General features: G+C 39.3%; 1 protein-coding gene, 2 long non-coding RNA genes and 3 other non-coding genes across 6 annotated transcripts; 1 reads left to right on the top strand and 5 right to left on the bottom strand.

Moving 5' to 3' along the window:
- Positions 1–3,043: 3,043 nt before the first annotated feature.
- Positions 3,044–4,838, top strand: LOC120321947. The gene is made up of 2 exons (XR_005561680.2): positions 3,044–3,869; positions 4,078–4,838. It is a non-coding gene; the product is annotated as an uncharacterized LOC120321947 (long non-coding RNA).
- Positions 4,839–11,816: 6,978 nt separating this feature from the next.
- Positions 11,817–11,889, bottom strand: Trnav-cac. Its single transcript has one exon. It is a non-coding gene; the product is annotated as a tRNA-Val (tRNA).
- A 350-nt stretch (positions 11,890–12,239) lies between these two features.
- Positions 12,240–13,599, bottom strand: LOC6536040 (deoxynucleotidyltransferase terminal-interacting protein 2). Its single transcript, XM_002096618.3, has 2 exons — positions 13,070–13,599; positions 12,240–12,647 (listed from the first exon to the last, which is right to left on the bottom strand). Exons 1-2 carry the CDS (start codon positions 13,538–13,540, stop codon positions 12,279–12,281), a joined length of 840 nt encoding a protein of 279 aa, XP_002096654.1. The 5' UTR covers positions 13,541–13,599; the 3' UTR covers positions 12,240–12,278.
- LOC6536041 lies at positions 12,719–13,034 on the bottom strand. Its single transcript, XR_005561875.1, has one exon. It is a non-coding gene; the product is annotated as a small nucleolar RNA U85 (small nucleolar RNA).
- A 1,633-nt stretch (positions 13,600–15,232) lies between the features above and the next one.
- Trnav-cac lies at positions 15,233–15,305 on the bottom strand. Its single transcript has one exon. It is a non-coding gene; the product is annotated as a tRNA-Val (tRNA).
- A 1,109-nt stretch (positions 15,306–16,414) lies between these two features.
- Positions 16,415–17,085, bottom strand: LOC120321819. The gene is made up of 2 exons (XR_005561543.2): positions 16,758–17,085; positions 16,415–16,630 (listed from the first exon to the last, which is right to left on the bottom strand). It is a non-coding gene; the product is annotated as an uncharacterized LOC120321819 (long non-coding RNA).
- Positions 17,086–25,599: the final 8,514 nt, after the last annotated feature.

Genomic DNA, 25,599 nt, shown 5'->3' with positions numbered 1-25,599 from the left:
TTCATTTCCTCTTCAAGCGCGCATATTATTTGCATGCGAGTGCAAATGCGGATGCGGATGCGGATGCCAAGTATCTATTGCTGGGGTCATAGGGGAAATCGAAGTTTTATCAAGTGCATCAATTTGCATAGTACTTGCGATCCGACGGACAATGAACTATGATGACTGATTGATTAGGGTGCTTTGCAGGCGATAATGGTGGGGTCCCCCTGAAAAAAATGAGACCTTCACGCCATGGAAAGCCTCTTCAAGTTTTCTTATAAAGTCAATGATTGGTCAGGTTCAAATAAATTCTCATTTCTATGACTTTCTATTGACTTGCATTTGTGAGAGGCAAGAACAACAGGATAATAGCCGAAGATAACAATGCAACTTTAGGCGCTGAACAAAAACAATGGACTTAAGATAAATATTTTCACGCGACGTTTTCACTGCTAATGAAATTTTGCTTTCAACTAAATTAGTATCTGTCTGTGCAGCAACGCTGGCAACAATGACAGAAAATAAAATTAAATAATGCAAGCACTTTTAGGTTAATTAAACTTGAATAGCAGCAAACTGGCTAGCAAACGGAGCGCCAAACTAAGCTCAAATAAAGTGAGAACGAGGATGCCAGCACCCTGGCTAATGCCAACCGACCAGGACTCCAGCTCCAGGCGTGTCCTTGTAATTGTTATTACAATACTTGTCCTTTTTCGGTGTATTGTCTGGCCGTCTCGCATTGCACTTTCACATAATTGTGTGGCGCTCAGCCTTTTGTTGCCGAATGCATTTTCAGCAGTGCATGCCGAAAACCTAGCAGAGTGCAGTTGTCCTCCAGGATACGACTGCTCCTTTGGCCCACGAGCCCAACTCCTTCTGGTGGCTTTTCTGGCCAAAAGCTGACAGAAATGGATTCAGGCAACGCCTGCCACTGGTTCCGGTTGTGTTTTGTTTTTGCCTGCAAATCTGCAAAAGTAAACAAAAGTGTTGCCAACTTGCCACAGACAAATACAAACAGCAGAACAAGGAGTACGACAAGGATTCGTCGGCCAACTCCGTATCTTTTAATGCACTGAAAAAAAAAAGATTTATCAGAGAAAAGTAGTTAAATATTACAATAGTTTCATTAAAAGCCAATTTAAGAATTATTTAAGTATCCTTGCTGTATTTTAAATAATATAAAAGGTATTAAGATTTAATTTTCTTGTACTTTCTATTAAGATTTAATTTATAATAAATTGAGTACTCTTATTTGAGCTTTATCTTAAATTTTCAAGTGCATGTTCTAGCTATGATATAGTGAGCTTTTTTTGCAGTGCTTAGCTTGGGATTTTGTTTGAGTGCAACAACAAGTTTCTGATACGACTGCCTACCGGTATTCCTGCTTATTATAATTGCCTGCGATTTCCACCTTTCCCAAGCTACACTTTCTAGCTACATCGGGTGTGCCAGGACTTTTGGCCGGCAGTGTCCTGCGAGCAATGTAAGCAATGACATTGATGCTGCCTGGACTTTTCTAAGAGAGAGAGAGAGTGTTTCTGCTCATGCTTTTGTTTTGCCCTGCACATATTTATTTTGTATTCCGAAGTTTGTCGGATGGGAAGTTGTTATTATTTGTATTGTGATTGTTGGCAGCATGTCTATGCTATAAAGCATCTGAAACAAAGCCAGCAACCAGTCAGCATTGTGGTCAGCAAATGGAAAAGGTGAGGATTGCCAAGTGGTTGAGGATGGATTTCTGAATAATTAATAAATTAAGCAGAAATATACTGGTAAATAGACTACAATATTTTAAATGCTTTTGCGAAATTTTGAAAATATTGGAGATACATACTAGTTATTTGTGAGATTTTAATAATAGATCAACTTAAAATTTAAAACTTGGAAATATTGTGTACGTTTTTCATTTAGTCACGTACAATACGTATTTCTTTGTTCGCCTTGTCTGGCTGAAAGTTTCTTGTTGTAGTTTACAACTGCAAGATGTTACGAAAGTGAGGATATGAAATCTGTCTATCGTATCTAACTGCCTGCAGTTGTTCGTACACTCGTCTTTGGCATCTTCCCCAACTCGGATGTCGTCATAATACCATTTGCAGCGCACACAATTGCTAATTGCTTTAAATGCATTTTAGCCGGAAGTGGATTTGCCCAAGCCTTTGGCATATGCACAGAAAGCCGGAGCAGTGCTGTGTGCCCTCTGCTATTTGTCCTGCGTATTATGTACTGCATATTGGCCGGCATTATCTGTGGCACATCCTGCCCTCCTTGGTTTTATTCAGCTTTATTTTATTGTATTGTGTTTTTTATTTATTTAGAGCTATTAGCCCGGCTTAGTCCTTGCCTTGGCTTCTGCAGCACTTAGAGTCCGTATGCAGGCCGTATGTGTAATGTGATTCACCAATAAGCCAGTTTCTCGGCAGCACAAACAACACGGGCCAGCAGAAAAGAATCAGAAACTTGTCCAATTATTTATTTTTCCCATTTACATGCACCATCCTACGTACTTTTCACCACACCACACTGGTTGGGGTATTTAATTGGAATCTATAAGTTTATGATTGTTTTGTATGCAATTTCCATAAGCAATTAAATATGCATGCCTTTGAATTCATTGTTTGCCCATATTGTCTGCGCCCTTGCCATTTATCCAGGCCTCTCTATTTTCCCAACTCGTCGCCTCACCAGTTGCTGTTTGTTATGGCCGGGCTCTTTTGTACTGTGGCTTAATGAATTTTGTGGCCGGCATAAATAAGAAACAGACAGCAGCCATTATTTGTTTGGTACTTGCATTTGTCAATATTTATTATGGAGTCCAGCCATTCCAATCGAAAACCTTGTGAATATTTGCCATGTTGAAATTGAATTAATTTTTAAGTTGCCTGAAACTCATATGCATATCTCTCGGCAAATTTAATCACATTATTTATTCTAAGTAAAGGATTAATAACAGCCAATAAAGTTTCACTTTTGGATACAAAAGGAATACACAGCATGAATATTACATTTAGTTCTGGTTAAATGGACGAAAGGCTTAAATGTCATATTGACATAAGTCTAAATACATCTTGAATAAACACTAATACTAAACCTCTTAAAATTGAAAATATAAAATTGATTTTTCAATAGTTGCCGGACTTTTATTTTAAATCTTTTCGAATTCCCTTGACGCAGTTTGCTGGATTTATTTCCCTATTAGCTGCCGGGCCAGAATTGAATTTATTTCGGCTAATAAAATTGATTGTGTTTTAAAACCCCCAGCTCCGCCCTAAAGAAATGTTACACTTTAAAAGTAAGGCTTAGTGAGAAGATCCGAGCTGTTTTGGTTTTCGGGTTTGAGTTGGCTGCTTATGCGTTGACATTTTTATTGGTATTTTATGTGAATCAAGTGAATATGGCGAAGACAAAGCTAAGCTCCTTCCGAATCGATAAAAATGCAAATTAAACAGCACCAGCGTGTGAGTGTGTGTGTGTGGGTAAGTGCCATATAAACTTGCATATGTGCCACGGATATGGATATATACAAAGAGATACGGCGGGAAAAAGGGAGGCGAATGGCAGCTCGTTAAAAGGAAAGCCGGGCGAAATTCAAGTGCCGGAAAATGGCTTTTGTTTAGAAGGAAAACTGTGAGTGTGGTGCTCGCTATCTCTCTCGCTTGCATGCATATAAATATGAAAAATATTCAGAAAATGTCAAACGGAAACAAGTTTCCAAGTCAGACTGCATGATGGAGCACACACGTCCTGGCGGTCACAGGACTCCTAGCAGGCTTCCACTCCTTCGACCACTCGGGCGACAAATGAAAATGGCAGAAATGATCGGAAATGACCAATTTGAAGTAAAAATGTAGCCAACTGTGATCCAAGGACAGGCTGGTTTGGCCCATGTATGTACATATATACAATAGTTATGCCCAACATTATAAAATTGCAAAAGTTCTAAGCTTGTTACATGTTGATAAAAAAGTAAATAGTTCATTGTCAATCCAAAAAAGTATAATTTATTCATTAAATTTTTAACTATATTCAACAAACCATTAACAATTTAATACTTTTGCGGATCAAGAGAGATAACTCCAGAACTATTTTTTTTAGCAGCCACTGTGTTTTCGTGTAAGTGTGTGTAAGCGGAAGTAGAGCGCTTGACAGCCACCAATACCAACAAGTGGAAGACCAGTGCACTGCAGTGCAGGAAGCTCACAATTTGTACGGAAAACTGCAGTTACCAGGCTGCTTCCAAATCTGTATGTCAAATGCAGCAGCTCAGAGGACTGATCAGATATGACAAGATGACAAATTAGAAAATTTGTCAAAGAAGTTATCGCGATCTTTGGATTGCCGGGTTGGATGGGACCGGGACTCCACATCCGATTTAAGAGTTCTTTGACCCTTGGGCTCGAGGCGGCACATACATAGCTCACACTCATAACTCACAGATGTCGTATTATGCATGAATTTAAAAACAATATCTTGAAAGCGCTCACGCATGTGAGGACTCCGGATCTGCACTCATTCCACTCCTTGGTGAAGTAATAAATCAAGACGAAAGGCGGAAAGTGGAAAACCCTTTTCAACGATTTCTATGCAAAGTGCTGGCACAGGCAGAGTAATTCATCAAAAATAATATAACAAGACGCCAAATGAGAAAAAACGGAAAACAGAAAACAGAACGGCTAAGAAATATAGAGAATGTCTTGAATTGTACATGGCAAAATTGAGCTCCTATACTGCAAAATGATGGTGCGTCCTGCAATCAGTTCGTATGTGTGTGTAAATTCGTGTAAAATATGGGAAAATCTTGCTAGAAGGCATCTTAAAATAAACAAATTTTTTGATTAGATTTGATAGATACTAAACCCTGATAGATTTTCTGCACATGCTGAATTAAAATGGTGTTTAATAATATTCCAAAAAAATCGTTAGTTTTAATTGAAATTAAAAATTAGCTTAACTTTCTTTGGCAAATTAAGAGTGTATTTTGAATGGCTCCGGCATGAATTAAAAACTCCTCAAAGCTGGCAACAGTTCGACATTCTCCGCACACCCCATACCCTTGCGAGTTGCACCGTGTCACATTGCTCCGCAAAAAAAAAAAAGAAAACGGACTGTAAGCAAATTTCGTTTGGTATTCTTTTGCAGCTGGGTCAGCAATTTGAAGCGCAGTCGGTGCTGACATTCTCCTTGTTTACTGGCTGGTCAAATGTGTCAACAACATTGCTGTGCAATTAGGAAGGTCCTCGAAAGTGTGGAGCAATTTGTTTCCCTCCTCTTTGCACCCTTTAAACATGGCTAAAACCGAGGGGGTTCCCTTTAAGCTGAAAATAAGAGCAGGAGAAACGGGAAAGCAATTAATAGTGCTACACATGTTCAACATTCATCTGCATAGCATACCTACATATGTTTTAGTTTCGGTTCTCGCTCAGGTTGCCTTTTTTGTGCTGCGTGTGTTTTATTAAGTTTTTAATTAATGTATGAGCAGTTTAAACTTGTAAAAGTGCTGTCATGATAAACTAAAACAATATTTCTCACTTGGGGGCCAACGACGACAGCTCCCCTGTCTGCTGTCCGATGTCCATTCTCCGTTCTGAGTTTTCCGGTTGCAAGGAGAACAGCCCACCCCACAGGCAGTCAAATTGCCCAAAGGCAAGCTTTTGAAAATAAATGAAGTTACGGCTAAAGAATGGTCGTGTCTGTGTTACTAGCTGTGTGTTCCTGTGGATGTGCCATTAAAATATTTGCATCTCATTATTTAGTTTTGGGATATTCGTGTCGGCCACTTTCTAGAGTACCCTCGAACGATAGATGAAGAAATCCAACTACATATCTTTCGGCTATTTTATGGTAATTGACCTTTGCCAATTTCTTACGCATATACCACACTCCTTTTTATTTTGCTTTCTTTTGTGGGCAGACTTTTGTTTCGATTCATTTCTGTGTGCTCTGGCTCTATCTTATCAGGCAAATTGAATTTGTGGTCGGCACCCAATGAGTGTGCTAAACCATTTGGCAAACAGACATCAAGCGGCTTACACACACACACAAATACAGCTGCACTGGGAAAAATCTATATTATTAATTTTCAGGCATGTCCTCTAAAGGCCCAAGTTAATTGACAAATTAAATGGCTACTGACAACATCAATTACTTAACAGATGTAGTATTATTAATTTGGGAAAAGGTGAAGTTGATTTTTTCCTCTGCATTCGAGTGCCAGTCATTTTTCAGAAGTCTTGCAATCTGCTTCGGTTGAGCTTTTGAATGTGTGAGCTGGGGCGTGTGTGTGTGTGTCTAATCCTTTATGCATTTGGTATCCCAGACATGGACTGACCCCGTTTGCGAAATTCTCTACGCCATCTATCAACACATACCCACAAAGACACGCACACAAAGCACAGGAAATTCACACGACATGGTCAAAAACTTTGCACAATTAAAGTTTAAGTGTTGCACAAACTTGTGTCGTGTGCTCAGGAGCAAGGGAAAGGGCGGGGAATGGACGAAAATCGCAACGATGGATGCATAAATTTAATTTTGTTATTATAGACCTTGCCAACGAATCCCAAAGCTGCACAGTGGAGAAGAGTATATTAGGTTAAGTTTAGAAAACTTTACAAAAAGTACTTGATTTCACTTTGCCTTTTGTTGACAAAAAGAAGGTGTGTAATACAAATATCGTAACAATAGGCATAACCCAGACGGATATATTATAATTCGGTTCCATTCGATTTTAAAGTCCTATTTGGATTATACAAAATATATTACCTTTTAAGGAAACTTTTTCTCAATTTACCTATGAGTGTTTGCCCAATGTGCGGGTGTGTGTGTTTTTGGGGGAGTTTGGGGAGGAGAAATAACACCTTTCGGAAAGTTGCAAATGCAGTAACAAAGTGTAATTAAAAAGTTTGACTACGCTTGCAAAAATAATGGAATCGATTATGAGCCAGCCCTTGACTGCCACGCCCAGCCTGGCCGGCCCCACCTCGCATCCGCCCGCACTCAATGGAATTAAAAGGATATTTTTCGCCTTTGACTCCCTGCTGCCGACTGCCGACTGCCAATTGCATTCCCACGGCCTTCCCCTCGAACCATTGTTTTCGTCTGTCAAATGCAGACACTTTGCTTTTGGTATTCATGGCTCGAGTAGCTGCAACAACCGAGCGGAAAACTCTTGCAGAAACTGTCAATAAGAGCATTTTTATGCATTCATTTCTTTCGCATTTCTGCAATCAGTTGAAAAATTACAAAAACTACAGCGAACGCATTGAGAATGAAAACTTTGAGAAATGTTAATGCAATTGCTTTCTCCGAAAAGTTGGAGTTCAGGGAACCTCATTAAAGTCAGCCAAGAATCGCAAAGGCTTGCATAAAATTTGTTTAACGACATCCTGGGTTTAATTAGATGAAGGTCCATTTAATCAGAGGGTATTATCCGATATTACTTAACCACTCCTTACCACTTTATGCAAACAATTAATTGTAATGGATAGTGCGACGGGCCATTCGTCTGTCGCCGTTAATTAAGCACAACAAATGCGACGTTTTTATTTTTAATACTTAAAAGAGTGCGGCCTGTTATTGATTTAAGGGTAAACGTATATTTAAATTTGCATAAACTGTTATTAATAAGGCAGATTAAGCCGGCAATGGTTTGTGTTGAAATCGAATCGAAGGATAAAGAGATAAAATTTGTCGCTTTTTTGTGCTTCTTACACTTTGTATATGCACATTATTGGGTTATGCACCTTGCTGATATTTTTATTTCCCACGCATTTGTTATGCTTTTTAATGTATTTTTAATCCGATATAATTAATACGGTCCCAATAACGGGCCTATCGTTAATTAATAACATTATTTCGAAAAAATATTAACACGAGCCCGCAAAGTCATAAATAAATCTACGAAAACATTGAATGAAAAATAATACCTACGCCACGGAAGCTCGTAAATAATATACATATATCGGAGGCTTCTTGAAACAAAAAAAACTCGAATAATTTAATTATGGCAAAAAGCGCCTGACGACCACAAAATGGCTTAGGTCGCCGCTGGGGAAGACAAATTATGTGTGAAAAATTAATGGAAAAGATAAGTTTAAACAATATAGAGGGCTTTAGGCAATTTTCTTGAATATCAGATACCCGCTACTCAGCTAGCAAAGGCCTTTTAAAATTCTCAATGCAGAATACATATATAATAAGCGTATACAAATTACACAATTATCATATGGAAGATTTAATCCGCAAGAAGAATGAACAGCTTAATACGAGGAAAAAAAAACAAAAATCAGGCATTTGTTGTGTGTGTCCTCCATTGAGTTGTTCACACATGGATTTGCCTTTCATCGTCAATTTAAAAACAATTTCCATGTTTGTGCCACAGTTTTGTCATCGTTTTAAGTGTTTGCAAGTGTGGGTGGGTTCAGGCGATCCACAAACACACACGCACCAACCACACCATCCCACTCACACACAATCTATCTGTCCGTGTGGGAGATTGTAGGCTGTTTGTTGTGGTCAGCTGTGCTGAAAAGCTGGAAAATGAATCCTGAGGTTTCCTTGGTCACCGGAATGTTGTTATAGCACTCACACTTCAGGGCCAGAGATGTTGCTCATAGGCCAGGTAATCCATATCTTTTTTGTACCTTTTGCCCGCTTTTGCCGGCAGTTCTAATCCAAAGCAAACACCTGCGTCATAAACTTTAAGCCCGACAAAGTTTCGGGCCAACAACCGAATTGGAATCATTGGAGCGTACTTACGGTTTGCCGTGTGAGAGTTTGGTCAAAAAGAAAACTTTTCGATTTGTCAAATGGTATTTAGGGATATCCTTGGTTGGTCTGAAAGTTTAAAGAGTTCGTTTGTACATTTGTTTATAATAATTTGTACCTGACATATATTTAGTTTGGATAAGGAGCGCTGGCTCTACTTCTCATTTAACTATTGTAAATGAAAATGTACTAATGTTAGGCTTGATTACTGAAATATTTGGTAATATTAGTATTTCCTTGTAAAATCCTTGCGATAGAAAAAAAGATAAGACAAACAGTAAATCAGGGCTTTAGGGCTAAAACTTTAAGGACATTATATAAGCGAGGCATCAAGCAATGCGACATTTCTTCATCATCTTTATCAAGTCGTTATTAGAGTTATTATCATTAATTTATTAAATCCCCTGAACATGGCGCGACATGACAGTCACAATTCAAACAGATACATTTCACCAATTCCCCACCCCGGCTAAACCGAATTTAATGTCCTTTTTAGGGGGAAAGCTGTTTCGGAAAATCTTTAGTACGCGGGAGCAGCGAGCGCAGTACTGTTGACACTCGTTTCCGAAGGAAGACTTCATCTTCGCAGCTTAGTGGCGGACAAATTCCGAGTCTTGGTCACGCTCCCCCAACCCGTCGACAACATTTAGCTGGTTATTGTTTTAACATTTGCCCCCGTCCCCGTTCTCGTTCTCGTTTTCGTCCTCGAGCCCGGACCGCAAATGTGCGTCTGAGCTGCTCTTATCTTATCGTTATTAACGTTCATTTTATTGTCATGCTGCTCAACTCGGTGGCAATGGCAATGGCATTGGCAATGGCAGCTTTTGTCTGCTAGTTGCCATCAGTTGGCAGGGCATTTCAAAGGACCTTTTATTGTGTCATTATTGTCATTTACTCCGCTTTTCCGCTACTCTTGATCATTGCCGCGCAGTGTGGCCTGCATTATTTTGGTTATTTGTGAGTTTCCCTCCCAAACGACCTAGTTTCAGTACATTATGCGCGCGATGCTCTTTGATTCACCGATGACATGCGTCACTGCCACACTGCGAAAATAGGAAAACGAATTTAAACATTTCTCAAATCAGGTGCACCCACCTACTAGTTCACCTGCAATTCTGTTAAAAAAGTATTTGAATTCGTTTATGGGGGTGACAACATTCTGATAAACTTATAATAACGAGATATACCAAATTTTATACACAACTTTTTTAATTTTAGATAAATACTTTAAATGTCGTTCAGCCGGAATATAAGAACTTTATATAATTAAGTTTCAGTTAAGTGAATTACACATTTTTTCATTTTTCCCCTGTGCATCTGAGAATTCTCTAAATGGGCACCCACTGTACATCGGCATCATTAATGTGATTAACGTCGCCACAAAAGCCGCTTTGATTTGGACGCTCAAAAGACCGAGCGATTCCTGATTTTCTTGTGCTTCATAAAGAGCATTTTATACATTTCACCGACCGTTATGTTTGCTGACCCATAAATACAGATTGGCCGACTTGGGTGGCGAAACGCCGTCAACAGCGAAATGATAAATAAAGCAGGCCGCTCATAAATTGATTTCGATATCAATTGCTGAACTTTGACTTTTAATTAAAGGCTGTACGGCGTGCTCACAAATAAAAGCAAAATGTGGGGACTTTTCATATATGTTCATATGTACGTTCACAAGGGAAAGTGCATATATTATATGATATGCATGCAAGTTACCAATTTGGCGTTAAAATTCATACAAACATACAATCATGAAAGGCCGTGGAAAATGCATACATTTGTGCTATAAAGCATGATTTTCCGAGGGGAAAACACGGGCGATCGCTGCGTTAAAAATGCGAATTAAAAAAGGCCAAATGAACGGGAACTGGGAGCAGCAGGAAATGTTAAAACGCAACTCCGGGACGGGCTGAAATTATAAATCAATTTAACGTTGCCAAACGAACGAGGAGTCCGGACAAAAGTGCGAGCCTCGAGCCGCATAGTAAGTAAATGTGCGGTGGCGGTGGCAAAGTTTTCCATTTTCCATTTTACAAGCAGCGCCTGCAAAAATTGTATAAATTGCCAACTCAAACGGAAACGCAATGACACCGGACGCCATTGACCACCGCCGACCCCATGGCCCGTGATCCCGCTTGAAAACCTCCGCCCGGATGGCGGATTACGGGTTTCGGGTTACGGGTTACGGGTTACTGGTACCCGTTAACGGGTTACAGCTTTCGGGGTGCGGGTCTCTCCGGGTTTTCGGGGACGCATGCGCGGCTCGTCATCCGGACATTACGTGCTGCCACGGATGTACCCGCTTTAATCCGTAAACCACAAACGACGGCATCAGATACAGATACTCAAACTGGGGCTCGGTACATGCCCCATTCAAGCCACTGGCCCGCTGCATTTTAAGTCAAGCAGTTGAACAACTGTTTGTAATTGCAGCTTCGCCTGTGGACTGTGGTAATGGCCCTTTGGGGCCGACTTGGGGTTGCCGTCCCGTCCGCCGGAATCTCTCACAGTTGAATGCTGCAAAAGTCCTTGCCAACGGATGTTGTGCAATAAAAATGCAAAGTGCGCAAAAGTTGCCGTCCAATAGCAGCCAGCTGATACAGTAAATAAATGTGAATTAATGTTGTTTCTGGTGAAGCACGAGACATTACAACTTTTGTAAAGGGCAGTTACTCCACCGCGGCGGTCCGGATGAAATTGTTTTGGGTTTTTAAAGATCATGCCTAAAAGCATACCTTAATTGTATGTTTTTGTACACTTACTTATTACTCGAGTCAAACCCATAAAAGGCTTAGGCGTCACAGGAATCAGCTGGCAAACGCCGGATGCAGTATACGAGGTATTCCTCGTATGTCTTAAAAAAACAGGAAAAACAGGAAACAAAATTCTTAAACTGCTTTAAAAGAATTCTGAGAGCTGTGTACAATATTTATATAATTAATTAGTTGGTCAAACCAAAGACATTAAAATAATTAGAATCAGAATTCCAAAGTCTGACCAAACACTACTTATATGTATAATGTAACATTATATTATTATAAAAAAAACTTTTTAAAAAATTCTTCTGTTCCCGCCCGGGTTCGAACCGGGGACCTTGTGCGTGTGAAGCACACGTGATAACCGCTACACTACGGAAACCTGATGACAAGTGCTATTCAAAGATTAGTCAGAAAATTAAAAAAACTTTTTACTCGTTCAATTTTCTTATTGCAATATATTAATATAAATATATTAATAATTATAATTATTCCGATAGAAAAATTTTCGCTAAAAACTTAAGACTTTCAAATATAAACAATTTTAGGAAGATTACACCTTGGAGGAACCCCGAAACAAACTATTCTTTTTCGTAGAAGGGAGTTTTTAAAAATGTTTTTTATGTTCCTTATATGCTCGTAAATGAATCCAAAAATGGTATGAATTACCAACCATAAGGTGACGAGTTTTTGACATCACTATTTATCGAATCTAGTGGAATTTAAATGAAATAGAGAGACCAGTAAGTTTGGGCCTAAAATATTATATATTTATTTATTTTTCTTAAGTTTTTTCATTTTCTTTAGGTTTTTCCGATAGGCATATTTGTCTGTGCGCTGAATAACCTCGTTGTATTTCCTCTTGTTGAACTGCTGGAATCTTTCGTCTTCTAACAACTCATTAACCAAAGACTGCTTCTTCTTCGATTTCTTTTCTTGATAGTGATCCAAATGCGAAGGTAGCACAGTTCCGATTTGGAAAAATTTAGGCAGACGTTTTAGGTCGTTCTTCTTGTAGAATTGCTTAGGGTTCAAAACTGATCGCATCTGAACTATTTTCAGTTCGTTTCGCATTTCGTCGGTGATCTCTGTTGCGGGGAGGTTAAACCATCCTTTGCCCTTGGTCTTAGAGCGTTCAATCTGAAAGGATAGAAAGGAAAGCGAATATAAATAAGAGGCAGGCCGTAAAGCAGAAAATTACTACATATAGGTTGCATTCAGATTACTAAAGACGTCGTCACCATGGCAAATAGCTTAGCCCTAAGTAGCTCCTGGGTCAACAAAAGTGCGTGTTTCATTTTTATTTTGGTGTTCTGTAAGCCAGAAACTAAACTATCTGTCTAGGACTTAAGGACAGACAATAGTCTTGATACCTGGCTTTTGGTGTTCCGCTGGCCTTACGGCCACTGCCAATTCTGGAGGGCAGCAGCAAAGATTACAACGGATGAAACAAAATTTGCTGGAGTCTGAGCCTTAGGTCCGGTCGCAAATGCGCAAACTCCGATGTCGAATATGTCATCATGGGCAAAAGGGGTGTTTGTACGGCAAAGCTTTATACTTACTCTGTTGATGTTGGGTTGCTGCCTCTTCCCAACGGTGGGAAGTGCGTGCGACTGATCGAGACCTGGATTCAAGGCCTGTTTCGTTCTCTTCATATTACATTCCAGGTTTTCCTGTCGCAGGTCCAGGTGCGGACCATCATGGTTCAGTTCTGTTACCCGCTTCCGTGGCACTACTTTCGGTTTGCTGGAGTTCTCAACAGCACTCTCGACCTTTTCGCCAAGGTCATCCAATTGCTTGGCAACCTTTGAGACCGGCTTCCTTTGGTCAGGCAGAGAACTCACAACATCGAGCACTTCCTTGCAGTTCAGCTTCAGCCCAAAGAGCTCCACTGCGCCCTCAGTTTGTTCCTCGTCGGAGCTGTACGCGTCCTTTTCTTGGAGGAGTAGCTCTCTGTGGTACACAATATCCTGTTGCTGCTCGCCATTATATTCCTGGCGGCCTGTTGTGTCTACCAGAAATATAGAATCCATTTTGTGCGGCGACCACGCTTGTTTATAAAATGCAAACAGTGTGACCGTGCAGCAGAAACAGAAACTCTCTGTGCGGCTCTCAAAAATATACTAATTACACCGCATTCATTTTGGAAAATACTAGCTCTTCATTAGGGTATTCCCTCACCTTTATTAGTTTAATATTTATTTATTTTATTAATATTTTAATTTAATTTAAAAAAAAAAGTCAGTTTTTTGCCTGACAAATATTAATATACATGGTTTAAAAATCAACATTTCACACCAGATTTATTAACATAAAATTATACAATACCCCCAATTCCTATGTTTTCCACTATGAATCTAGTGAAATTTAGGTAGGAGGACATCGAGCAATAGTCAATTTGGTCAACTTGTGTATTAACTGAATACGGCTTACAAGTGAAAATTCACTGCTGCTAAATGGCAGACTGCCCTCCATGTAATTCGTATGCCATACCTTTACATTAATTTAGCATCTTTAATCCCAAAACTCTCAGATTAGAAATAGGAATCCTAAATCCCAAAAGCTACACATGCCCACATCATAGGAAAAATGCCAAAAACCCATTCGATGTTCTATTTCTGCGAATTCTTGTTTCACTGACATTAATGCAACATGCAACATGCAAAAAAAAATAAGTTACTACTTTCAAATAAGGGGATTTCTATATTGGGCTTTTAAATAATGCTGAAATAACTTGTATAATGTATAATGTTTATTATGTTATTTGTAATGTTTGTATTTCACGGCAGCAAAAGAATGGGCAAATTGCTCGGCAATGCCGCGTACATGGAAGTGTTCTGAACAGCAAATTTGTTACGAAAATCCGAAGCTAAGCTACTAAGTTACTTAACCAACAAATTTTGAAAGTGGCTGACTCGGGCAACTGTCGCCGGCTTCAGCACCGGACCGCCGCCCGTCCCCGCCCAATACGGCTCCCGGTCGAGACCGAAATCCGAGGGGTGGAGGGGGCGACGGATCGGCGGTGCGTGACCGTGCGTCGACCGCTGGATAACCCGTCGTTGTCCGGCGGAAGGCAGCGGAAAGCCGATCCGAACGAGGAGCCACGGCAACGCCAGGCAGAATTACTGGGAAACACAAAGGTGTGACGGAGGGTCGGCTCTGAACAGATCTGATAAGCAGATGCAGTTACCTGAATATCGATCAATGTACAGAACAATCACAGAATACACTTCCGAATAACTGTAAAGCTTGTGTTGCATTTATACGAGAAAAATTCCGAATAAGCACTTGGGAATTACAAGCTGCCTGTCAGCCAAACCTGCTGGTGCGCCATTGAATTGGGGTGGGTTTTCGCCTTTGCTTGTGCATAAAAACCTCCGAAAGCAAAAGTATTGCCAAAGACATTAGGTTGTCTACATGCAAGTTGTTTAAATTGTTTAAGAATAACTGAGTATTGTGAAATTGTAAACAATAAAAACTAGTAGAATATGATAAAAACTTTCTTTCTGACTCGCCCTCGGCCGGGTTCGAGCCCACAATAGAATCCATTCAGTGCACTGACAGTTTGAGATTGCTGATACACATATTTATATTGAGCTATTTGCAAAGAAACAAATCAAACACATTTATATCTTTTGAAACTTATTCAAATAAAAGAAAACCACATGAATAAAATTGTTTATCAAGCCGAAAATAAATAGCTTTGCAAAAAAAGAGAATGGAAATGTTCCCGCCCGGGTTCGAACCGGGGACCTTGTGCGTGTGAAGCACACGTGATAACCGCTACACTACGGAAACCTCTGAAGAGACTGCGTTCAATGTTAAATCTCCGGTATACCGAACCTTTTTTAGAAAGTAAACCTCTTAAAATAGACTAAAAAATTAATGGAAATGCATAGATTGGTTGGATCTGCCAAGATCGACTATCAGTTTCATACTGCAATCGTGGAATATACATTTATCGACGTATCAGATCTTCATTCAGCATAACACATGGACCGTTTATCGTGGTGTAAAAATAAAATTTAGGTAATGTCGGTGGATGAAAACTTAAGTTTGATAATAAAGGAAAATAAATCATGGTAGAGCATTTATTGCTGTCTTTAACTTTAAGCCTACCACTTTTTAATAAATGAATTATTTCAAAAGGATTCGTTTGTGGCTGACAACTATGTACATTAATTGTAATAAATTGTATGTGCAATCTGTCATTACTTGTTTACAAGGGTTGGCCCACTTTTTATAAATGATTTTTACATTCAAGCACCGTGAGTTTTGAAAAGCAAAGCGGGGGTGTATGTGAAACTTACCAAACAACAGCGAACTAAATAATTCGCCACTAATTTGATTCTAAATGTTAAATGCACTAATACGAATTAAGCGGGACAAACTGTCAGGTTTCATTTGGCAAAAGCCAGAGCTAATCTGGCACAATTTCGCTGGTTTATTTGTATTTTTAGCGCCATCAACCAGCATTCTACTTTACTTAGGCACGCGGCATTAAACCGAATGCAGATATTTAATTTCATTGCACACTGAGCTGGTGCTAGCTAATTAAATAAAATAGTGCAAAACGCTTTGGTGACTTTTTCATTCACACATTAATTAATTTGATTGCCAATATAGTGCGTAAAATGGCAAAAATTCCTTGTGTTCATTATTAGAAACAAATGAAAATTTGTTCAGGTTTACTGAGCTGAAAAAAGAGCACATTTATTTTATATTCACTGATTTCCGGAAATCGAATATAATTAAAAAAGTCATAAATGGAATTGACACTGTATTATGATCATTTTTTACTCCTGCCCAAAAATGTCATAGAGCACATCCTTTTATTGCTTCTTCTTGGTTGAGTAACTAGTCCAGCGGGAAACCTTTGACCCGCCCACAACAGACTATTACAAACCTAGTTTTTTATAGTCGTAAACTTTATTCATTGCTTTGAATGCACACCGCTTTGAATAGAACACCGAAGAACCACGAAAGGGCACAAATGAAGATCGAATTTGAAATGACCTCTCTAAAATGTGTATTTATTTTATTATTAGGGAATTCCATGTCCCCCTTTTTGTCCTTGGCACCTATTAATTCAGTCCATTAGGGCCGACTAACTACAGCTGTGTCTAAATTTATACCAATAATAATAACATTTAACAACAATCACAAATAATACATGGCCATACCAAAGACATTGTAATAATAATAATAATTCTAATATCTTTGGCCATACATACACCAGTGTCTACTGACCCTTCTTAAAAGGTGATCGGAGAATGAGTACACTCAGATTGTCTTCTGTCATTGTAACGACTGGAGTAATGATTAATTTCGTCAAAGAACGTGGTCAGCCTCAAATCTTTGTGTAGAATGAATAAGGTCCAGAATAAATTGTAATTTACAAAAAGGATGTTCTATATTTTACGTATTCCGTTTGGTGAAAAATAACTGACGAATAATTTGGTAGACAGAAAGCGTGGCCTGCTTAAATCTAATTCTAATTCTGAGACAAGTTTGGCGTGCAAGCCTCGGGGCAAAGTGAAGCCAGAAAATGAGAGCTCAAGGCAAAACAGGTGTGATCTTACCCTCTGAAAGGGTATCGAAAGTGGGAAGAATGTTTACCACGGCGCCTAAACAAACAGTGCATACTTTTGGGCGCCCAATGTTGACACATGCAAGGCGTGCAATAATGCGAGCCACCGGGCTTGTTGTGGCCGTGTCAAAAGTATTTTGACTTGGAAAATTTAAATTTACCTTATCCTTCGAGGAGAAGTGACTGACTTGTGCAGAAACAAAGTGTGGAAGCCATGAAAAGGTTATTTTGCGTGGGAGCTGGGAGGGTAAAAGGTAAACAGACTTTCTGTTTGGCAACAAGTTTTTTATTGCTTACCAAATGAGCAAAGGGCAGGGATTTGCGAATATGGTAAACACCGCCGTGTTAAGTTTGTCAATCGGAACTTTTCAATGCCATAAAAAGGCGCTGGGCAATAAAAATGCATTTTTTATTTGGCTCAGTGATTTATTCTCCCGAATAAAGAAGGGGCACAAAACGCGAATTTCTATTTCTTTGCACTACGTGATTTGCAATTTTCCAATTTCCCAAGAGCCGAAAATAAAGTTGCACCCCGACCCAATCTCTGTTTCAGTTTGTGGTATATCAACCCAACCCACACGCGGTTGTCCACACGGCAAATGTCGGCTGCCATTTGATTTTCCTCAGAAATTTTATTTGCCAGTCGCGATGCGTATTTTATACATGACTACAGCGAAAATTCACTAAGGAATAACGCGCGGGGAATTGGTTTGGAGCCACTCCGAAATGGTTGGGATATTAACCATTTTTTTGGCTTCAAGGAAAACAATTTCATATTCTCTCACATTCTCATCCAACGTTTGGTAATTTAAGCTTCGCATGTGGCGTTTTTATTGTGCCTCTTAATAAATGAAACCATCCCAGATGGCTTCATTTTATTTAAATTATTTTTTTTTTAATTCTCTTAATTCGCAATTTTTTTAGCTGAACTTTACTGTTGCGATTGCCAGGGATTCGGTATCGTTTCGGCTTCGGTTTGTTTGCACTTCTGCAAATGTATTGCATTTTATTTACGATTTCTAGCTGTCCTGGATCCTGCCGTTGTTCGCACATTTCCCTGACGCGATATGCACTTCCTGGTCTGATACCTCAACTTTGTATTTCCGCCATTTCCTTCGGCTTTTCTCCAGGAGCAGCAGAAGCAGGAGTCAGGGCCAAAGCCGTGGCCATATCTGCAGCTGGGGCACAGCGCTTTCTATTCCAACGCTGCCAAGGCAGCGCTCCAGGCCAATAAATATTTTTTGGGGCACGCGATTTTGCGCCATTTCGCTTTTCCTTTTGTATACCCGCTTTCTAGTAGCGGACAAAGGTATATTGAATCCGGTCAGAAATATATTTGTTAAGTACTCTTAGTTCTTTCTAAATGTGTTCGGCTTTAATACCCTTGTTCCCAAAAATTCATGTATAGATTTTATTTATTTTTTTAGACATCGTATTAAAAGTTCTCTTAAAAATCAAACAATAAGTATTTCGGAGTCTACGCCCCTTAAAGTAACTTACAGTGTTTATTTTGCTTTTATTTCACTGCCTCGAGATGTTTCTATTTCTGTCTTTGGTCTGGGCCTCGTCCTTCGTGTCCTGCTGCCATTGTCTGCCACGCTATTTAATGTGTTTACTAGATAATCGAAATCATGGCAGTTTCTTGGTTTTATATGTTGCATTAACACATTGCAATTGCAGACATGTGGGCTGCCAACCAACTTCCTTTGTTTGTCCCTTAGTCCGCCCCTTAACCCACTGCAGTGAACTATGTTCAAGAGAAGAGTCAAATTGCTCTGTTACTCCTGAGCCAAGCTATATTTTTGCATTCTTTGGGAGTCACATGAAAGTTTTATGAATTATTAGCGAGTTTGATGTCAGCTAGTCAAAGGATAGAGCCGTCTTTAATTAATCTCCCTGCTCGTTTCTAGCAGATTGAAGACGAACCCCGAAAACTTTCACAATTTGCGCACATTCACATTGCAGCAGATGTGATGTCATGCGATAAACTTGCCAGGGCGGAGTTCAACTATTAATTACGTAACGGAAATGCAAATATTTCAACCAATTTGTGCCCGCAACAAAACACATCTACGTGCAACACTTGCCAGCTGATAATTAGCAAAAAGTTGCCACTGAAATAAAGTTACAGCCAACAGCTTGATGGCACCGTTTTCCCCCACCAAACGTACCTGCGTCCTTGGGAGCAAGGATAGGATCCTAGATTGCTGCACCTGCTGACAGGTGTTGCCAGCATTTTGCATATGTCTTCCTTCCATTTTTGGCAACTGAGCACCGGAAATTGCTGTCGGCACAACTTTCTTTTTCTCTCTGCCGAAAGTGGCTGCAAAGGAAGGGAAAACGATTTATAATTTAACCAATTTGCTACAAGATATTCGTAGCTCGTCATTTCAGCATGGCACTTTCGCTCGATTGAAGGACGCCTTAACTTTTATCATACAGCAAATATTTAGCTTGCACTTTTATTGTTTGTCAAAGTTGGCCAAAGTACAAATGAATGGGGTAGACAAACTATTGGGTATTGTTTTACTTTTGCTCGAAAAATGTTTGCTTGTTGCATTTGGGAAAGGGGAAGCATTTCAGTGTTGTTTACTTTTTTGTTGCAACGATTTCGTAATGAGAAAAGTTTTTGGCATGGCGAAAATGTTGCTGACTGCCTGGTTGATTTTTGGATTATGCGAATTTAAATGTAGATAAAAGTATGTAGATAGATGTAAATAAAATAGGTTTAATGTGATTAATGAAAAAATATATTTTTTTTTATAGTTTACATTATTCATAGAACATACATATAGTATTGTATCAAACTAGAAATCAAAAAGAATATTAAAAAAATAATTAAATACTGTATTGTCAGTTTAGCCTACAAAATCCATGATTCTTATATATGACCTCATAAGTTATGTACATAAATATGTACATATATGTAATATGCTTTATTTTATCTGGAATTATTTACATTTTTATATTCCCTAAACAGAAATTAAAGCCAACTACAATCTACAATCAGTAGATGAGGAGCCAGCGTGAACTCCAAAACACGACTCCTTTATCACCGCCTTCTCAACTCCCAGCTAGCTTTGCATTTCACTGACTCTCTGACATGTTGAATGCTGTTGCAACATGAACATGCTGGGTACGGCCATAAAACTCTTGTACCAATCCCAAAAGCCCACTCTCAAACAACCCCAAATATGTCATTACGCATACGCACGGTGGGCGGTAACCGGGCAGAGTTAAACAAATGCGAAAAAGTCAGGCAAGTCCCGGAACTGAGATCGGCCGAAAAGCTCATTGCGGCAATGCAAAAATTAATTTTCACCCAACGGCCATGCAGCCAAATTTCGACAGAAGCCGGCAACGCCTAATGTTAAGCAGGGTTTTCGGTTAGTAAGGCTCTTTCGGGGATGGGGGGTCTGGGTTTGGAGCTGGGAGCTGGGTTTTCGGCTGGTAATGTCGGTTCTCCCGACAGTTACAAGTGCTGGCTGCAACTTGCCAAAAGAGCCACGGCCAGCGAGCCAAACAAGCCGCATTAATTAGTGGCCAAGGACATGGACACGGACACGGACATGGACGGAATCCTGGCTCGTGCTCGCAGTGCCCGCTTTTACATTAACAATTTTTTCCGCAGGACTCTATCCCGCTGGCTCATGACAAATTGGACGTGCTCTCCCGAGTGTCCAAAGTAGCGAAGTTATTGCTATTGCTGTACTCCAGTACTCCAGTCGCCGGAGGACTCGCTTCCTTATCCTTTCGCCTCCATCGCGGTGCATTTGTTTAGCGATATTGCCACCCGCTGCTGATATGCATTGAGTGCATTAGTTGCATGTGTGTACACTGAGAGAAGTGGCTTTAACCACAAATTAAAATTGGTTGGAACTGAAACAAGTGCCATTTCTATAGCTTGGTAAAATGTAAAATATGTATTTATAAATATTATGTATTTAATATTATATATATATACATATGTATATATCAGTCAGAAGCTACTGCAGCTACTTCTATACCCATCCTGTAACTTAGTTTTACAAATTAAGCATACAACGCAAAGCAAATATATATATATATATATATATATATATAACATATTTATATTTTATTATACCTATGTAATCTTTATATATGTAGTTTTAAACAATTAATAAAAATGTTATTGTATAAGAATTCAATTCCATAGTAACTTGCACCGTAGTTTAAATAATCAAGAAAACCAACATTTTAAAAAACTAATAGTACGTGCATTTCTAATTTAATTTGGCTTTTGAACGTAATAATTTTTGAAGGACAATATCTGATTTGAAATTGCAAATTTCCATTTTCTCCAAGTGCCTGATAAAGTGGTAGCTTTCAGACTGTTTGTGTGTGTGTAAATGCTCTCTATTTTGCGGCGACACTAAAAGCTATTTGTAAATTTCGCGGCTGCAATTATGTTTGCTGTGTCGTGTTGCCAACAACTCCTCCCACCGCACTTAGCACACATCTCTGGCCATCTCCCCCTGGCCTAACTTCCGGTTTCCTCGCACTTTTTCTGGCCATGTGGCTTTGCTGGCTATTATTAGTTTGCTGCGGTTTTTTGGATGTGGCCGGTTTTTGTCCTGCTGGCCACATCGTGTATATATCCATGTAAGCATAAAAATATTTACACCATCGTCCGTGGGAATTTTTGTGAGTCTGGGATTTTTAAGGACTACAAACTCTTGTGCCTCAATACACGTTTTTCATAGATAGTAAAATTGTATGTTCTTAGAATGACTAATTTAACGCAATACAAGCCAGTGATGTGCGAAAATTGATTAGTTTTTGTTCTAAAATAAGCTCACATCTGCTGAGTAAAAACATTTTATGTGTCAGATCCGTGTATAAATATACCCAACGAAAATGTAAACTTTAACATAATGAAATTTGATTATATGTGATATGTATATGTTTTAAATATTATTTTTGCATTCATTCATTATTCATTTTTATCTGTTCAGGTTTTCTAAAATAATATTGAATTGTAAATTACAAAACATATAGACAAGAGTAATCAATGAAGTAAAGTAATCCAACCATGGTGAGCTGTGTTTTATAATACTATTCTTGTAACTTCTTGTTTATATTAATCAAATGCATTCGCTTTACGTGGAAATACTTCGCAGGAACTACACTACCTTTAGACTTAGACGAGAACCACTCAGGAACTAACCGCTGTCTGAGAGAGCAGCTGCTTTGCACAACTTTCCCTTAAGGTTCACCTGAAAAATGCCGACAAATTATGTTCACACTTCAACGAAGGCCGAACTTCGACGTCTGCTCCTATTGGCAAACATTCAGCGCCAAATCTCTCGCCTTTTTAGAGGGTGCCACAAATCATTAAGTGGCATGAATTATAGCTGGGAAGCAGAGAACGTGCTTCCAGCGTTAAAGTGTCATTATTGGGCTTAATGAGTCGGCGAACTGCACAAAAAAGAACCAGATACATACTGCGCTGGAATAGTATGCAAAAAATATGTGCAGAGACTCGGAAAAGGAGCCAAGGACGAGTGAAAAATGAATATATGTAGCATGCAAACAAGCGCAAACTACATTGCTCATTGTCTGCGTCTAATTTATGTTGCTGTTGGTCAGCCAGCACTAATAAATATAAGTTCTTTGCTCAGACAAGTTCTGAAATAAGGTAGAAGTGGGAATATTGGTCAACAGAAAGCATAATGTTTTGAAACTAATATGTTAAACAAAGTGGTAGAATATAATCGTTTAATACATCTGTTTTCATTTTGCTTATCTTTTTAATCCATTTATTTAAGGCATTCGCTTTGGTACCGTAACCCATTTTGATTTCAGCAAGGTATGTTTATTATCATCCAAACTGGTTCCAGGCAGGGGTATACTTCATTACTTATTTGTTCCACTGACCACCAGTTCACCTGCTGATTAGCAAGAGCTCCAAGTGGGCGACAGAACCCATTAACAAGGATACGTCACTCTGCCTGTGGCTAAGTGCAGAACCAAGAATCTTGAGGCCATGGAGCCGGAGCCGGAGCACCAACGCCACATAAATTGCGACGCCCAAAATGCATAAAGCAAGCATGTCGCGCAATCATTTTCAGCTGCCACGTGCCCCGGCATACATTTCGGGCACTTTATGGGGCGAGAGAGGAGCTGGCCCCATGCTACTTGGCTAGCAAACAAATGGCTAGGGGCAGATGGAATGGGAGTGGCTTGAAAAATTTTAAAGCTGATTACTCAATAACTTTACTTGGAGTGCATAAAACGCCGGGCATATCCTTCCACTGCACAACTCCCCCGCACTCCGTTCACAGGACACTAGGACAGGAACAGGAACAGCAAGTCGCTTTATGTGCACTTAAATTGTGTTTGTTATTAAAGCCGGCGAGGATGCAGCTCCTGCTGCTCTGCTGCTGTTGTTTTCACTTGGACCAAATGAAATTTATGCTCAAATTGAGTTGCGTCCGTGTGCGTCGAAGTGTTTTGCAGGTAAAACGCAGGCAACAGCTCCCTCCTCGGAAACATTTTTCACGTAATTTGTGACACTTAAGTGAATAATTTATGCCTGCAAAATAATTGAGTTGCACCTGGCTCCGTTTTCTAACATCATTTTTTCTAAGTGGCGTGCACTTGGAAGTCAAAAATCCAAGCTTTATTGACTTTTTCATGTACAGACACTAAATTGATTTGTTAAACACAAGCCGCGGTGTTTTTTTTTATCATTATTTCTTGCTTAAACAATTATATCTGATTTTGCGGTCATCGAAGCACTTATTTAAAGCAAGAGTAGACCATACTCAAACATGTAAAAACCCTTCTTAAAAGAGTGCGCTTTATCGTTCATCGGGAAAAAAATGAAATGAATAAACATTTACATGGAATGTGTTTTATTTATGTTATTTTCGGCTCAATTTCCATTGAAACTTAACACAATTTATTTTTCAGCGCACGAGTTATTCAATTTGGAAATTAGGAATAAACTTTTTGCGCCAAAGCTGTCATAGTCACTCCAACGAGCTGAACATAACAGATATAAACATTCATAAAAAATCGTTGAGTTCGTGGTGATCCCCTCGTAATGGCCAGAGATTCAAACAATGAAATCCTCCGTCCGCATACAAACCAGAATCTTTTATTATGTTCTTATTTTATTATTCAAATGTACGGCAAATTCAATTAGGCCGCAGTTAAAAACAACGGGTGCGAAAAAAGCCAGCGTACATGCACATTGCTGAAATTCAATTACAACCGCTAATGCCACTTGTATTGCCTGGAGCTCCGGCCACAGAATGTTCAGCTCTAAATACCTGTAATCCGGCAAATTTAATTTGATAAAAGTTGAACTTGAATAAGCGCCACAGTTGCCATGGTTGTCGGCCATTATAATTGCGGTTGTTGTGTGTGTGCTGACCACTTTTTGTTAAGCGGCCGCCGCAGTTCAGACCGCATACAAATATGATCAGACATCCGACGAGTGACTGCGATAAGCAACAAGCAAAAGAGTGCAAAAAGCCCCCACGACAAGTGGCAACACGGCGGATGAATTTGGCTTATGCAGGCAAACAACTGCCACGCACCTACACATTGACATGTGGGGGCATTAAACTAAAAAAACATTTTTATTCGTTGCATACTTTTCTGCGGTGGCGGAAAAAATTCTCCATCTCAACTGGCAACAAAAAACAAACGTCAGACTTTGAGTGCAAAAATATGTAGAATCCAAAACGAATTAAATTGAGTGTCTATTTAGAGAAAATGCATTTAAATGCCGTGGTCAGTGTAAAAAGTATTTTTTTGGTTTTTCATTTACTGCTAAACTTCCATAACATAAACTATTTTAACGAAAGATTCCCAACGAAAAAACCAAACAATATTGTGAAACCTCAACATTTAACACCATTTATGTTTATTAAGTGAAATCATTGGGAAATTAATTAAAATGGATATTTTAATAGGTTGATTACAAATAGCAAAACTAAAATTAAAGCAGAATTTTTTTTTTTATCGAATACTAAGGCGTACTATCATCCTGAGTTTTGGAATTTTAAATACAATAAGGGATCAATTACGACAGTTAGATATTTCTAAGAGAACACATTTAAAACTGAAATATGAAATTTACCCAATCCATTCGTTAGAAATTAAAACTTGAAGCTGTGCGCAAATTCATTAAAATCAAATTGAAAAAATATTTAATCAAACGCCAGAGCCAGGAATTGAAAGAGGAATGTGTAAAACGAGAAATCGCATTCTCAAACAATTTTGTGCAACGGAAAAAATTCTAATTTATTGAGTTAACGCCCATTTTTACACCCCGTGCACATGAACAGGATCCAGGCGCTAACCCCTCCTGGAAGGCCCCCTAAAAACCCCCATCCGTTGGTCACGCCCGGGCGCATGCCGCAGCCATGACCATAACACAGTCTAATTCTGTACAAAAAATTCTATATATATGAAAAATTTAACGAAAAATTGCCCAACTCTCTGCGGACAGAGACCCGCCACCCCGCC

Source organism: Drosophila yakuba, chromosome 3R (genome assembly GCF_016746365.2).
Source record: "Drosophila yakuba strain Tai18E2 chromosome 3R, Prin_Dyak_Tai18E2_2.1, whole genome shotgun sequence".
Taxonomy (NCBI): Eukaryota; Metazoa; Arthropoda; class Insecta; order Diptera; family Drosophilidae; genus Drosophila; species Drosophila yakuba.
This window is presented reverse-complemented; position numbering and strand designations above follow the sequence as displayed.